The sequence below is a fragment of the Octopus bimaculoides genome, chromosome 4, assembly GCF_046866305.1.
Source record: "Octopus bimaculoides isolate indiv1 chromosome 4, ASM4686630v1, whole genome shotgun sequence".
NCBI lineage: Eukaryota > Metazoa > Mollusca > Cephalopoda > Octopoda > Octopodidae > Octopus > Octopus bimaculoides.
In genome coordinates this window covers 51,310,933-51,326,188 of record NC_142931.1, presented here as the reverse complement: position 1 = coordinate 51,326,188, position 15,256 = coordinate 51,310,933, and the positions used below count along the sequence as shown (strand labels likewise).

Genomic DNA, 15,256 nt, shown 5'->3' with positions numbered 1-15,256 from the left:
AACTTCTTTCCTTTTACAATTTCTATCTACTTCTCAGGCATTAGGGTCTCTACAATTACAATTTGAATTTATGGGTGGTGTAGTGGTGTTCTATATTTTGTTGGATTAATAGAGTTATGGTTATTAGCAGTATCGTTGTTGTTAATTGCAGGATTATGAGATGTATTATTAATAGTATTATTATTGGAGGTACTAGGTACAGTTTTAGTAGTATTTTTAAATTATAGAATAGATCCAATTTCTTACTGTTAAAAGAAGAAATTATCCGCAAAAAAAGATTTGGAGAAACTGAAAATCCAAATCTAATTTTTTTCATTATTAAATATTTTAGCATATTTAGAGTTTTTGAAGTTTTTATTAATTATCATTCTAATGGATCTAATAAAGTTAGACTTTAAATGTCTGGCAAAAAGGATCATAATCCAGGTAGTATTATTGTTGTTTGTTTTATTTAAAGGTTCGGTTGTGTTTAGAGGGTCAGCTTTTCTAATACACGGTATTGGTGTCTTTATTGCTATTTTATCTCCATCCTTGTTAGAGTGCTATGGTTGTACATGTCATTGAAGTAATTTGGCATGTTTAGATTATGCATATATTTTTCTGTTTATTGGTTTAATGTTCCTATTTTATCTTTAATTATACATTTGTAGTGTTTGTTGTCAGTATTTCTATGTTTATTTATATTAGTGTGGTTAAAAAGGCAGTAATTACTGACTTTTTTAAATTCTTTTCTTTAGTTATATTTAGGTTGTGGTGCTCGTATTGGTTGGGTTTTTTAGTATAGTTATTATAGTGATGATTGTTGTGTTTTTTGTTGATGTTATGTTTGTGACTCTTATTGAGAGTTTCCGTTATACGCTTATTAGGGCGTACTATTTCATCAGATGACTTGGATTCACTAATATTATCAATGTTGTTTGTTTCATGATTATGTTTGATATGATTAGTACTAGTGTTGTCGTTTTTATTACATTTATTTGCATATTTATATCCTGCCTTCTGAAGTGCTAGGTTATAATAGTCCTTATGTTTGTTAAATATTTCCTCGTTAGATGATAATAGATTTATTCTTCTTTTTATGTTAGTGGTCAGGTTTTCTATAATGTTATAGGGTAGGTTGCTGTGCACGTTTATGCATGTAATATTGGTGCTAGGTTCATGGCAAGGTTGGTGGGTAGAAGTATTAAGGTTGAAGTTGACGTCTAGGAAGTTAACAGGGTTGTTATCCTTTTCAATGATAATAGATAGTCCTTGGTTTTTAAAAAAGTATGTAGTCTTTTTTTGTAGAGTTCTAATTTTCTATTTTGGGCATTCCTAACTAAGAATAGTGCGTCGTCCCGATATAATTCACCTTCTAATTCAGGGAATTCTTCTTCAAATTTGAGCAGTAGGTATATTCTGACTAAGTCGGTTACTTCTGCGGAGTCTTGTGCGTCCATGGAGACTACTGAATATTTTGTAAATATAAACTTATTTAAATGGGAAACAATAAATTACGGACTATTCTGGAGTTTACGACATCAGTCACTTTCACGACAGCGAACAATTAATTTCATCGTATTTAACTTCTATCAGGACCGTATTTTCTTTTTCTTTTATTTTTCCGTTTCTATTTATTTTTATTTTTATTTTACACTTTCACTGTTCTCAAACTGCTTGTTTGTTTTCACCACTGCTACACAGGTTTTAAAAATTTTGTTTTGATTTTTCTTGCCTGCAATTAATGCGCGTTGTTTTTAAACAATTAAGATACGTGTATTTTGAATTTTCTTTTACTGTTTTTTTTTTCTGTGGGGCACTTTTGCCCCAGCATGGCCACAGCTCATGAGCTGAAACTAGATAAAATGAAAAAAAAAAATGAAAAAAAAAAAAAATGAAATGAAAGTAAGATAAAGCAAAACAAATAAAGAAAATAAAACCATCGAAGAAAGGAACAATTGCAACAACAGCAGTAAATTCTAATATAACGAAAAGCAGTAAAAAGAGAATCAAAAACGACACATGATAAAATCTTCGAAGTAATAATTTTATATAATGACAGAGAACAGCCGGACACTGAACGCAGAGGTGCTTGACAGAGGTGAGAAAAAAAAACAGAAGTCAGATCCTGATAGAAGATACACAATTGAAATCAAAGTATTTCTCTAAGGTGAGGCTGCGGTTTTAAACTCAAGGATTGCCAAATTATGTTCTACATTCTATTGTATTCGAAACTGAATTCTAACTTTTCGAAGATCTGATATTTAAATGACGAATTTTGTTAATTAAAGTGTCCCAACATACATAATATCTATAAAATGTCATCAACGAGAATTGTGTGTGTGTGTGTGTGTGTTTGTGTTTGTGTGCATGTGTGTGTTTTACTCCAGGAGGAATTTCAGACTCACAATTTCACTCTTCATGCGAGATTTTGAGATGATAAAACAGCAGGCTGGCAAAATTTTCACCACTCCAGACAAAATGGTCTGCGACAATTATTCCGGTTCTTTGTGTTCTGAGTTCAAAATTACGTCGAAGCCAACTTTGCCTTTAATCCTTTTAGGGTCGATAAAATTACATAAACCCCAGTTGAGCACTGGGAGTCTATGTAATATCCCGAATTTCAGGCCTTGTACTTATAGAAGAAAAGATTATTTCGGGATGGTTTCGGAAAACCGTTGAAATATGGTAACGTCGCTTGAAAACAGACATCGACGTTAAAAAATATAGGCGTGACTGGCAGGTGAATGTATTGGCAGGTGAATGTTTTTGGTAGTTTGTTTAATAATGATAATGAGGTCATTAGAGGACAAATATTTCTAGACGATAGCCAGCACGATATTGAGTTTTTTTCTTTTTTAAATTTCAAAAGCAGCGTGTGTAGGATCCTCCACACTGCTGTTCAGACAATTGCCCCTGAAACCAAACCCCAATGTCTTAAAAATTGTTTTAGGATAATTTAGTCCTGAAGAATGTAACTCCATATGTTGGCAATTGCAAACAGGATTATTGGGCCTTGTGCCTAGATTAGAAAAGAATTGCATACATGGTTATCGCGGTAATTTCCTATTTGATGTTCATAAAATCATAGTGATCCAAAAAGTTAATTTCAACAAAACGTTTCTTATCATAATTATGAGTGGTACACACTATGAATGTGTTGTTGTTGGCACTCCGTCGCTTACGACGTCGAGGGTTCCAGTTGATCCGATCAACGGAACAGCCTGCTCGTGAAATTAACGTGCAAGTGGCTGAGCACTCCACAGACACGTGTACTCTTAACGTAGTTCTCGGAGATATTCAGCATGACACAGTGTGACAAGGCTGACCATTTGAATTACAGGTACAACAGAAACAGGAAGTAAGAGTGAGAGTGAGAGAAAGTTGTGGTGAAAGAGTACAGCAGGGTTCGCCACCATCCCCTGCCGGTGCCTCGTGGAGCTTTTTAGGTGTTTTCGCTCAATAAACACTCACAACGCTCGGTCTGGGAATCGAAACCGTGATCCTATGACCGCGAGTCCGCTGCTGTAACCACTGGGCCATTGCGCCGCCACAACAAATAACGTGTAAAAAGTAGGAAAAATATTAGACTTATTTTGAATAGAGTTTCGCCATGGGCACAGGTGAGGATTCTTCAACAATTTACGGCGGGCACATCAAGCAATACAAGTCGTTGAATCTGAGAAAGATCAATCCAGTGTCGTAATTGTATGCTTTCCATTGAGTTTCTGCTGATTTGTAAGTATTTATTTCGTTAGGATTCACAATAAAACGGGGAGCAGAAGGGAGTCTACAAGACATGCTAATCGAGTTGAAATGAAATTGAATCTAAAACAAATTCGATTTTACGAACGTCAAATAGGTAATTGCTGATTATCGCTGTTGGAATGTCTTTGATCACAAGATTGTGGTTGACCAGTGTTAATCGAGAGTTAAACACAAGCTTCATCGCTGTTTTTATTTGTTGGTATTGTGCTTTCCACTTCGTCATGTGTATTAATGTAAGCCCAGAAGAAAATTCCTTTATCTATATAATTTAGCGAAAACAGGAAAATATGTTCGCCAATCTCGAGGAAAATATAACGTCTGTGTGCATGTGTGCGTATGTGTGTGCGTGTGCGTGTCTGTCCGTTTCTGTGTGTGTGTTTGCATGCGTATGTGTGTATCTGCATCGTGTGTGTGTGTGTGTGTGTCATCCACCATTTAAAATTATTATTGCATTTGTTGCCGACAAAGTAAGTATACAGCATATTTAAGAAATTGGAAGTTTGATAGGACAAAGATAAAACGAAGAGAAAATAGAACGACTATTCTCTCCTGATAAGTAACGTATATAGTTATTATTGTTTAGCCCCAGGTCAATCCTAATCAAGCATACCTATGATTAAATACATTTCAGTCATGACCATCCAATCTTTTTTTCATGGGTACATAGAACTATGCTATGTAATATACCGTTTCCTTATTTAAAACGTTAAGATGTGTTATTAAGAAGAGATGATTGCACTTCGAGCGAATTGAGCGAACATGTAAGAGCTCACTTGTTTGTAAAAAAAACAAAAGCAAAAAACAAACAAACAAACAAACAAACAAGCAAACAAAACTCTTAGAAAAAAAAAAGCGACCGGATTATAGCGAAACTATGTAAATCATAGATTCTCAAAATGGGTGCTACCGTCCCTCCCCCGGTATGCGTTGAGACAGTCTAGGTGGATGCAGGTGCCTAAGGGGGAGGTAGAGAAAAAGGAGGTGCTGGGAGGAAGACAGTGGATTGGGGAACGCTATGAATTTATTATAATATTATTATAGTATTGTATACAAAGTATATAATATTATATTAAATATTAAATGATTCATAGTATATATAAAGTAGTAAAATATAAAATATTTATTTATACATAAAAATAGGGGTGAGGCGCAGGGGGTATTATGTGGCCATGAGTGGGGCGGTGGTCCAAGAAGTTTGAGAACCTCTGATGTAAATGCATATATTGCTTTGTTCGCATTGCTATCAACCGTTTGCAAACAAGAGACGTAACAGCGTTTTATAAGACGCTTTGAACGTACGACATTTTGATTTTCAACAAAGTGTCAAAGCATGACCGAGCTAGAAATTTCGGTTTTATTTTTCCTGGTTCTCATGTTTAGTCAAACAATTTGTTCGGCTTCTTATAATGGTGAGTTTTATACATGCATACATATATACATACGTACATATATCTTACTGTGTATTAGTCTATATGTATCTATATATGTACCTATTTCTCTTTGTCTCGCTCTCTCTCTCTTCCTCTCTCTCTTTCTACGCACACTCAAACATTTAGTCACTTGGTTTTCTCTAGATTTTCGTTCTCCCTTGCGTCCAAGACTATCACTTTTGTATCTTTCCCACCTGCTGTTGTAAGTGATAATGTTTATATCCTCATTGATCTGAGAAGTTGTAGCCCGTCTTTTGGTCAGCATAATACGTGGTTTGAAATTTGTAAAGTCTTGATGAAATGTTGGAATTATGGAGTTATTGGATGATCTTAAAACACGGCCGAACCATTCGGGTTTCTTCTTATTAACTTAGCAAAAGTATCTGAAATATGAAGCTTTTTTTTCACGGAAATATTTCTATGTCAATCGTGTAATATCACCAGTATAGACCTTAAATACTACATGTGAAAATCATCTAGCCTACCTGTACTAGCGTAGTTGGGCGGGGGCAGTAGGGGCGGTGCGCCCCGGGCAGCATTTTTAAAGGGTCAGCACTTTTGGGTCTGCTGTAGGCAGTATGTGTTTTTGGTGGGGTCCTGGGGCGGCAAACGAAAGGGCCGCCCCGGGCGGCATATACTCTAGCTATGCCAGTGCCTACTTGCATCCCCAGATTTTAGGATTCACGTTCCAGATGCAAATGTAACGATTGTAAAAATAAAGACGTTATATAGTCTCTAACTTTGGGTCACTGACTAACTACCCCATTTATTCCAGATCAAGCCTATTTAGTCTTCCCAGATTAACCCATAATTTCACATTTTCAGACATTTCCATGCTATTTTTGAAACGTCCAGTTTAATGCATGCTTCATCTAAATGTTCAGTGAAAATTTTCAGTATGCCAAAGTTCATAGACATTGATATTTTTTTCGTCAGCATACCTAATACCTTGGGAGAAAATGTCAGTGAGTGCTAGTGTTTCATCTAAATCAGTGGTTCTCAACCCGAGTCCATATGACCCCAGAAGGTCAATAAGAGATCTTCGGGGGTCCACGCAAACAAAATAGAAAAGTGGCAACCCACAGTAGTGTATCAAGGGTCCACGAAAATGTTTTTCTTTAGATATATTTATCGCAAGAAACAGCTAGGTTTCTTTCTCTAATATTTTACATAGTTCAGTATACACAAATTAATGTGTGAAAAACAAAATAGGAATTTTGGAAGAAATATCTATAAAACTGGTTTTTAAACATTGAATGGTTATGATGATCCACCAGAATAAGATAATAATCAAAGGAGTCCATAGATAAAAGATCTAAATTTTCAGTTTTTTCATGGTAAATTCTATAAAGCCGATGAACATGTTAAAGGATTGCAGACAGCTTTATCTTAGATCCATGCGAACTTTAAGCAAACTGTCAACTGATCGCCCTTAACCACAATAAACTCAGCACTGTTGTTCAGCGATTTTTCAATACACACTATCTTGCGGTGTGCTTCTACCACAGTCATCATTTACCCCAGTTCTCTCTGCCAGATCGTGTCGAAGACAGTTTTAAGATCAATGAGGTTGAAGTGTGAGGGAAAAATGACGTACTTTTGGTTTTAAAGTAATCTGTTTCACTTTAAACTTAGTATCAATTGTGCCTCCATCTGACCTAAAATCAATACTTACCCTTCGTTCCTTCGGTTTTACTTACCTTTCCGCTGAAGAGAACTATAGCAAAAACTTACACGGTATCGATAAAAGAGAAATTACTCTGTAATTTTCCATGTTTTTGCTCTGGGTTAATTCCCACTGCGTGGCACCTTGGGCAAGTGTCTTCTACTATAGCCTCGGGCCGACCAGAGCCTTGTGAGTGGATTTGGTAGACAGAAACTGAAAGAAGCCCGTCGTATATATGTATGTATATATATATGCATGTGTATATGTTTGTATGTCTGTGCTTGTCCCCCCAACATCGCTTGACAACCGATGCTAGTGTGTTTATGTCCCCGTAACTTAGCGGTTCGGCAAAAGAGACCAATAGAATAAGTACTAGGTATCCAAAGAATAAGTCCTGGGGTCGATTTGCTTGACTAAAGGCGGTGCTCCAGCATGGCCACAGTCAAAAGACTGAAACAATTAAAAGAGTAAAAGAGTAAAGAGAGTATATACACAGGTTCTGTCGTTTAACGGTTTTCAGTTTTCCATATGTTGAATATTACGTAAACATTAAGCATGTACACTTCCCCAGTTTTTATTCAGCACTGATGCTATCTACACCGAATGTTTCACGGTTTTCAGTTCTTCTTACTGATTTTTCTATTTCGATTTTTGTTATTTCTGCATGAGTATCCGCATCAGATGAACTCTTCGGGACTTATGATAAAATTCTTCCGAGATTTGTGAGGGTTTAGTGTTACGATATTCGATTTAATATTTCCAATATTGAAATATCTCAGACGTGTATCTATGTTATCGTCTTTACCTTTGACTGTGTTCTGTGTCTTCTGCTTTCCCTCCAATTCACGGGTGGGCTTGTAAAAGTTTGTGACTATTATAATACTTGAAATCGCGGTAGATTTTTTCCTTCTCTTGCAATTTGTCCGTTAGTTTGACTGCTTCGTTCTGTCCATTTTTTCCAACTTAAACAATATCGCCTGGGTTGTTCAACATTTCTGATATAATTTATCGTCTATGTCCATAGATTATTATTAAGACAGGCATGTTAAATGCTTTCAATCTCTCAAACCATCAGCTTCTTTTTTTCCTTTGTTGTTTCTTTGAAAAACGCGCACTTCGTCTATTTCATCCATCTAAATTTGCAGCAGTGCTTCCAAAGGGTAACCCAAACCTTTGTGTCATACCTTTAACTATAATTCGTTCACTTCATTTTGTTTTGATATCGTTTGTATTGTGAAATCTTTTGGCAAGTGCCCAAATATGTGTGTGTGTGTCTTCGTGTCTTCAAATTTTAGCATAAGGCCAGCTATTACGGGGGCGGAGTAAGTCGATTACTTCGACCCCAATACTCAATTGGTACTTACTTAATCGACTCCGAAAGGATGAACGGCTAAGCTGACTCCTGTGGAATTTGAACTCAAAACGTAAAGACGAACGGAATGCCGCTAAGCATTTTTCTCTGAGTGATAACGATTCTGCCAGCTCGCCTTATATCTATATGTATGTATGTATGTATGTATGTATGTATGTATGTATGTATGTATGTATGTGTGTGTGTGTCTGTGTATCTTTGCATACATGCATGTACGTATACATAGACACACATACATACACGCGTAAATATATATACTGAAGGTGCATAGCTTAGTGGTTAGGGTGTTGCACTCGTGATTGTGAGTTCGTGATTTCGATTCTCAGGCCCGGCACTGCGTTTTGAGCAAAACACTTCATTTCACGTTGCTCCACGATCATTTCATCATCTTACGTGTGACATGTCGAGCACCTGTACAGGTAATGTCGATTTGATGGAGGGAGTGAGCTTATGTGTACACAAACATTTGATTACTATAAACAAATCATCTGTGTGGTTGTTCAGCAAGAAATTGCAGAACCCGCACAGGTCGTCTAACGACAGTAGAATCCATGATATATATATATATATATATATATATATATATATATATATATATATATATATACCGAATATCAACTAGAGCTTGTCAAAGAAATGACGATTTTTAAAACACGCCCTAAATATCACTAAAACACATTGCTGCAGAAATGTACCGTAATATTTGAAGTGGAAATGAACGTTATCATTCGTTTATGCGGAACTGATAATATTAAATGACAAAGACAGTTTATGAGAGTAGAGAAAGAAGCAAAAAATCCGACAACTGTTGCTCAGATTAAATAGCTTGTCTTTCCATGTCTCATATAGAATGATAACCATTTTACAAATTTATGTTCCAGAGACAAGTTATAATAACGAAGTTTGATTTGGTGTGAAATTGGCCAAATGGCCTTTTAATGTTAAGTAACGTCTGCATTCTATATTTAACCGCCTTGTTCAGGTTTTTGAAATATTGCATGTTTCTGCTATTGTTTTCTTGTATGATTTTGTGCTATTATATATTAGCAATCTGCAGTAAGTATGCTTATCTAGTTCATGTAGTCTTTTAGTTCCCTCAGTTTACACCCATATATTACGTAGATGAATTTATGTAAAGTGGTAAATGTTTACTAAATGTGTTTTAGAATGTATCGACATAAGTATCAAATCTTACCATTTTTACGAGTTTAACTTAATTTTGAATTTCCAAGTCTGTTAAAATAAGCGCTTAAATGATAGGTTATACTGGTATCATGATTTATTTTTTAGCACGTAAATTACAGGTTCTAAGTTCATTTATAGTGCTCAGTTAATTGGGGAAAGCTTTACAGTGTTTATAACGAGCAAGAGAAATATTTTTATTGTACAGTACAATATTTATTCGGCGGATACCTTCTGTGTTTTGTTTTAAAGTTTCACTAACGTTCAATCAATTAGGTGTCTGGACATTCCATGGTCAGTAATAATTCATTAAGATGTATTGTTTCAAAGGCAAAATACATACAATGACCACAATATTCACCGTTTACTATGTGAAAGGGAAAACTTCAAGATTTTGAATCTACCTGGTTTCATCCCGGAAGGGAGAGAAGAAGCTTTCCCGTCATTCCTCCAATCAAAGAAATATATTATCTTCAAATCTTAAAACACATTTTCAACCAACAGAATTCGGAGTGTAAACTGGTTGTGACAAGAAGGGAAGTAACAAGAGATTCCACGCTTGAAATCAACTATGGTTAAAGGAAAATGTTGACTCTTAACGAGTTAAATATGGTCATCCAGCTTTGACAACGACACACTTACGGACCCTATGTAATTCCAGGGGTGTTAAGAAAGCTACACATGAAACCGAGTAAATGTTCAAGCTAATCGTTGACTTTTACTGTTGAGCCAGGAACAGCAATTTCTCGTTAAAGATAAGCTTAACAGTCAATACCCTGAACTTACCTGCGAACCCCAAAGACAAATATAACCTGGGAGTTTAAGTTTGAGATTAAACCTTGGAGATTTGAAGTAAAACCCGAGGAATCATTTGTAAAAAAAAACTGGAACCAAGGACGTAAACCCTAGAACTAAATAGATAAGTTGAAAATAAATTCAATTCTCAGAACTTTGATTTTCTTTGACTTCTGTCTCTCCTTCGCTTTCTTAATTTTTCACTTTTTGTCCCGTCTATAAAATATATTCAAAAGTGCCAAGTGTTCGTTGTTTAGGTGTCACAGTTTGATTAACCTTATAAAATCTCATTTAATTCTTACAGGATCGATATCAACTGTGAGAAGCGTGTCAGCGATCACATCAACTCACCGACAATATTTGACAGAGAGCATTGACAGAGAAAATGGCGTCGATGACAGGGAAGATTTTGTTGGTGGTGCCAATATTGGCGGAAACAATGCAAGCACAAGCCTTCGCAGTAATAGAGATGAAGGAAGGGCAATAGAAGCTACAGAACCACAAATATCAACAACAGCAACAACAACAACAACAACAAATGTGAAAATCAACCGAAACGGCAATATTGCAAAAGAGAAGTCGTCCAAACTGGAGAAACCAATATTTGGCGTATTGCTATTTCTCGGTTCGATATTCATTTTGGTTGTAGGAGTTCTTCTGGAAATTTCTAATAGATACAAGCAGAAGGAAGAAAAAGCATCTCTGAAAAAATTTGATGAAAAATATACGCTTTTGTAAATAAATGTTCCCTAAGACATCCGAGGGTTAGATTTTGTTTTTGGGGGATTTGAAAAGCAAATGATAATGTGCTGACAAGTAAGGCTCACATCCTTAGAAAACACCTATCAATTCAAATATTTGAGTTGTACTGTATGGAGGTATTTCCCTACTGCTCTCACCACTTTCCCTCCCCAAACTTTCAGTTTAATTACACACATACATACATACATACATACATACATTGATAGAAAGGACAACAAAAGAAAGAAAGAGACCTCGATATTATGTAAATAGAGGAATTTATCTGTAAAAATATGTGACACTTATTCGGTAGCCATGATAAAACTCCGAGTTTCGGATGCCGGGGTGGGAACCCACACCGGCATCTCTTCAGTTAGCCGGATAACTGAAGAGATGTTGGCATGGGTTCCCACTCCGGCATCCGAAACTCGGAGTTCTATCATGGCTACCGAATAAGTGTCACATATTTTTACAGATATATATATATATATATATATATACACGAGTGAGAGGACACACGAAAAAGTGGCACTCAACGCATATAATCACAGTTGGATTCAGCTCCATGCAACATAAATTTTCGTTGGTTATTTTATGCTTGATCGCTAAATCCACATGTTATTTTATTCTTTCTCTGTCTATTTTCTCTTACTCCTTTCTGTTGAAGAGCGTAGGCGCGAAACGTAAAAGACTTTCTCACTTTCTCGAGCGTCAAACTAATATAATGCCAAACGATTCTGATGGACAACAATCTAACTTGTCCCCAAGATATCACTGTGTAATACAGCAATTGAGCCACTGAAAAGAAGACGAAACTAGCAGAGCTGAAAGGCAATCGTGTATTGATTCTCAATCTTATTGAATATTTTCTTCATTTATGTTACTATTAATACTGCAGCTATTCTTGCTATTTAGGCAACTGTTCATATTGGACCAAACATTCTTATTTTCTATTCTTCCCTCTGAAGGAGAAAGTAGCCTATGGGAATCATCTCTGCCCTTCATTACAGTGCCTTGTGGAAATGCGTTTCTTTCATGAAGACAGTTAAATACTATATGCCAATCAAAACTGTCCCCCTATGCTTTAATATCTCTCTTTTACTATCTCTTTTACTTGTTTCAGTCATTTGACTGTGGTCATTCTGGAGCACCGCCTTTAGTCGAGCAGATCGACCCGAGGACTTATTCTTTGTAAGCCTAGTACTTATTCTATCGGTCTCTTTTGCCGAACCGCTAAGTTACGGAGACCTAAACACACCAACATCGGTTGTCAAGCGATGGTGGGGGGACAAACACAGACACACAAACGTATACACATACATACATTTCTATATATACACACATACATACAGCGGGCTTCTTTCAGTTTCCGTATACCAAATCCACTCAGAAGGCTTTGGTCGGCCCGCGGCTATAGTAGAAGTCACTTGCCCAAGGTGCCACGCAGTGGGACTGAACCCGGAACCATGTGGTTCGTGAGCAAGCTACTTACCACACAGCCACTCCTACGCCTATATTCAACAGTTTACACACATCAACTCTATTTGATGTTGTAGGAAACAAATATTGAAACAAACTGGGCAAATGTTATTTCAAGACCCATTTTTAGCGGTAAATTCAACAACAATGATGTTGATGTTTCAACCACACTCAGAGAACGCCAAAGATACCATACTCCAAGTCATGACGATTTAGATAAAAACTGCATTTGATGACGTCATATCATAGGTACGTAATTGTTCAAGTTGATTGACTACCTAAAATTCCGACTTGAACTGTGACTAAAGCAAATTAAGTAGTGTGTTATAGCAGTCCAGCAAAGAATAGCTACATGTGGTCTATCATTGAGCTGGTACATGTACAGTAGAAAGAAAGTATGAACAGGCAAAAAGTTGGAATCGGTTTAGATCAGGGCATCTATATATCTAAATATAGTATTAGTAGTAGTAGGCATCCGTCAGTCTCGGGAGGTCATGGATCTGCTCCCAAAGAAATCGTGTCAGCTGCTGATGACGGTGCAGCGTCTGTTGTGGCTGTACATACCCACACGGGAGCGGCAGTCACGCATAAGCGACTGCATTTGAAGGAGCCCTGAGTTAACAATTCTATTGTCACAACTCAGTAATTATGCTTAATTATATAACTGCTTTGCTGTTTGACACTGCTTAGAGACGAAAATATATTCGCCTCGTGGCGGTGACGTCATTTACTGTAGTCAATAGTACGCCAGTATTCTCTTTTTTCTCCGACAAGGAACGCGTCCCGTCATCGAACATTATGATGACTTCTTTATCAGTTATGTTTCAATATATATGAAAAATAGCAAAATATTTGCTTTTCTCGTTAGTTGGCGAATGGAAAAAAAAAAAAATATTGATGTGCACCCCTGCAAAACAGCGGATGTTTCTTAACAAAAATACTATCGGCGCAGTCCAAAGAATGTCAGAAATAAGGTGGTGGCAATAAAACTGAAAGAACGGGGCATTAAAAGACGGAAAAGTTTATAAACACTCTTAAAACTTGCGGAGCTTTAAGTAACCGTGTCTTCCCAGTATGGCGGCCATAACAGCAGCAGCAGCAGCAGCAGCAACAACAACAACAACAACAAAAATAGAGATAAATGCAGCACTAACAGTAGAAGTGGAAGAATTTTGGAAAGAAATATGGTCGGCGAAAGAAAACCTCAGAAAAATCTATCAAAACAACGAACACAGCACCTGGATAACTCTGGACCCCTACAACAACTGAAGAGGTCACCTAGGCACTGCAAAAACTTAGCAACTGGAAGGCACCCGGGCGCAACAAGATTCCCAGCTTTTGGCTAAAATACCTAACAGGAACACAAAAAGCTGGCAGAGAAATTTAGTGAAATACTAACAGAGCCAGAGACAATGCCTGAATGGCTCAAGGAAGGGAAAAACTATCTTAATTCCCCAATCCACTGAAACGGCAAACCCGCAAAATTATAGACCGATAACTTGTCTCCTTACAATCTACAAAATCTTTATTGCAATAATATCGCAGAGAATAAGAAAACATCTGGACGAGAGCAGAAGAGATGCTGCAAAGTCTTATATGGTTGTAAAGATCAGCTACTGATCAATAAAGCCATAACTGAAGACAGCCGAAGAAGGGTCTAAGTATGGCCTGGATCGATTACCGAAACATTTTTGATAGTATTCCCCACACATGGATCCTAGAAACAGTAGCTATGAACAAGATAGTACCAATAATCATAAAAATGCATAAAACATTCCATGAATAAATGGCAGATAGTGCTACAGCTGCAGGCAAAAGACGGACTCATAAAAACCAAAGCCATTCCCATTAGAAGAAGAATATTCTAGGGAGACATGCACCCTCCACTCCTTTTCTACTTGGCAGTGACATTTTTATCTGACATACTAAACAGAACTGAATGTGGATACAACTATTGCGGCAAAACAATCAGCCACCTCTTATATGTGGATGATCTAAAATTGTACGCTACAAATGATAAATAACTGGAAACATTACTACAGACGGTACATGGATTTACCAAAGAGATAAACATGAAATTTGGCTTAGAAAAATGTGCCAAAGCAACCTTGAAAAGAGTAAAACTAGTTAAGAGTAACAACACCATACTAGATAAAACAAATGAAATAAGTGAATTAGGCTAAAGCCAGACATACAAATACTTAGGAATCAATGAACTAGATACGATACAACAAACAAATGATTGAGAAGATAAGAAAAGAATACTATAGACATGTTAGATTAATACTGAAAACAGAGCTCAATGCGAAAAACAAGATAATAGGTTTCAACACTCTAGCCGTGCCAGTTATAAGTTACAACTACAATATTCTTAACTGGACTCTACATGAACTGATCAAAGCATGGAAAATAATAAGACTTAGGATGCACCACCCAAAATCTGACATAGAAAGGTTATATACACAATGTATCAAAGGTCATAGAGGCCGTATACAGTGAGAAAACTATTAAAAAATAACCACCGTAAGACTACAGAAATACCTACCTCAGAAGTAAGGAAAACTAATAAAAATAGCTACAAAACACGAACGAAACAAAAGACTGTTTTCAGTCTTTAAGGAAGCTGACAAATAGAAAAAAAATCATAGTACCTAACAACTATGATGGAAAAGAAGAAACAACAAAAGCTGTAAAACAACTGAAATCCAAGCTAAAAGTGGAACTGAAATGGACCATGATAAAACGATAGCAAGAAAAGAATAAAACGTAAAAACAACAAAAACTTATAATTCGATCTGTGGGTTTTAGACGCGATATAATTTTTACTAAATTGTAAAGTGAACG

At 36.5% G+C, this 15,256-nt stretch overlaps 1 protein-coding gene across 1 annotated transcript; it reads left to right on the top strand.

Moving 5' to 3' along the window:
- The first annotated feature begins 4,923 nt into the window (after positions 1-4,923).
- LOC106870196 (uncharacterized) lies at positions 4,924-10,949 on the top strand. Its single transcript, XM_014916201.2, has 2 exons — positions 4,924-5,156; positions 10,497-10,949. The coding sequence occupies exons 1-2, from the start codon at positions 5,078-5,080 to the stop codon at positions 10,928-10,930; spliced, it is 513 nt and encodes a 170-aa protein (XP_014771687.1). The 5' UTR covers positions 4,924-5,077; the 3' UTR covers positions 10,931-10,949.
- The last annotated feature ends 4,307 nt before the right edge of the window (positions 10,950-15,256 follow it).